General features: G+C 41.5%; 1 protein-coding gene across 1 annotated transcript in view; it reads right to left on the reverse strand.

The window, feature by feature from the left end:
• LOC141086318 (forkhead box protein D5-like) overlaps positions 1-21 on the reverse strand; it is a 1,023-nt gene extending 1,002 nt beyond the window's left edge. The window contains exon 1 of the mRNA XM_073572274.1: positions 1-21. This exon is cut by the window's left edge and continues 1,002 nt beyond it. Coding sequence (XP_073428375.1) covers positions 1-21 — 21 coding nt within the window.
• Positions 22-913: the final 892 nt, after the last annotated feature.

Consider the following 913-nt stretch of genomic DNA (forward strand, 5'->3'; position numbering starts at 1 on the left):
GGTGTCTTGGGAGAGGTTCATTGCCATAGGTGACCCTCGGTAACTTTAGTGTGCCCTCCAAGATCACTTCTCCAATACTGTCCTGGAAGGCTGAATGGTCCAAGCCCTTCTTCTCCCCCTCCTCTTTGTAAGCAAGGGGTCTTCCCTGAAGTCACTGAGCCCAGTCAGGTAGTCATCTGCACTTGAATTGGAGATAATCTGCCAGATAAGCCTTGAGGGAAATCTAAGCACCTGGAAGGAGGAACCCCTCCTCCGCAGTAAGTGTTAACTAAAACTCAGGACGGACACCCACAGATCCAACCCGATCTATGGGTGTCTGTCCTGAGCTTTAGTTAACACTTACTGCGCACATCAATGGACAACTTTCAGTATTTGCAATATATGCATTGGTTTGTTAGGTTCAGCAATGTTTGTCCAGCTATTTATATTGTTTCTGTTTCTTGTAGTCAGGAACCAAAAATGCAGATAGTAACAATGGTTCCACATACAAAGGATCGAGACAATAGAACTGATCGCAAGCCATGATTAGAGCTTGGAATAAATGGCTTGATACAAACCTGATTATTCAATTGGTTAATGATCTATTGACTGATTCACCTGTCTTTAACACGTATTACATTAACATTTCATTATAATTCACACCGTATAATTAGATTATATAATATATGTAGCATACATAAGAATATTGGACAGAAAAAGATAGATAAATGAAAAGCAAAAGATAGAGCAGCACAAAAAGAAAATTGCAGAGTCCGGCTGCAAAGCTCCCAAAGGCATAGACCAAACCTTGTAATACAGGAATCCAAGAAACAGGACCAGCACACTGTTATTTCAGAGTGAGTAAGAGCTGTGCTATTTAGCCCACGTAAAAAGGTCCGCTTTCTGAACCGAAACGTCGCACTTATGGGCTAAA

The sequence above is a fragment of the Dendrobates tinctorius genome, unplaced genomic scaffold, assembly GCF_039654945.1.
Source record: "Dendrobates tinctorius isolate UK_male_01 unplaced genomic scaffold, ASM3965494v1 ptg000031l, whole genome shotgun sequence".
Lineage (NCBI taxonomy): Eukaryota > Metazoa > Chordata > Amphibia > Anura > Dendrobatidae > Dendrobates > Dendrobates tinctorius.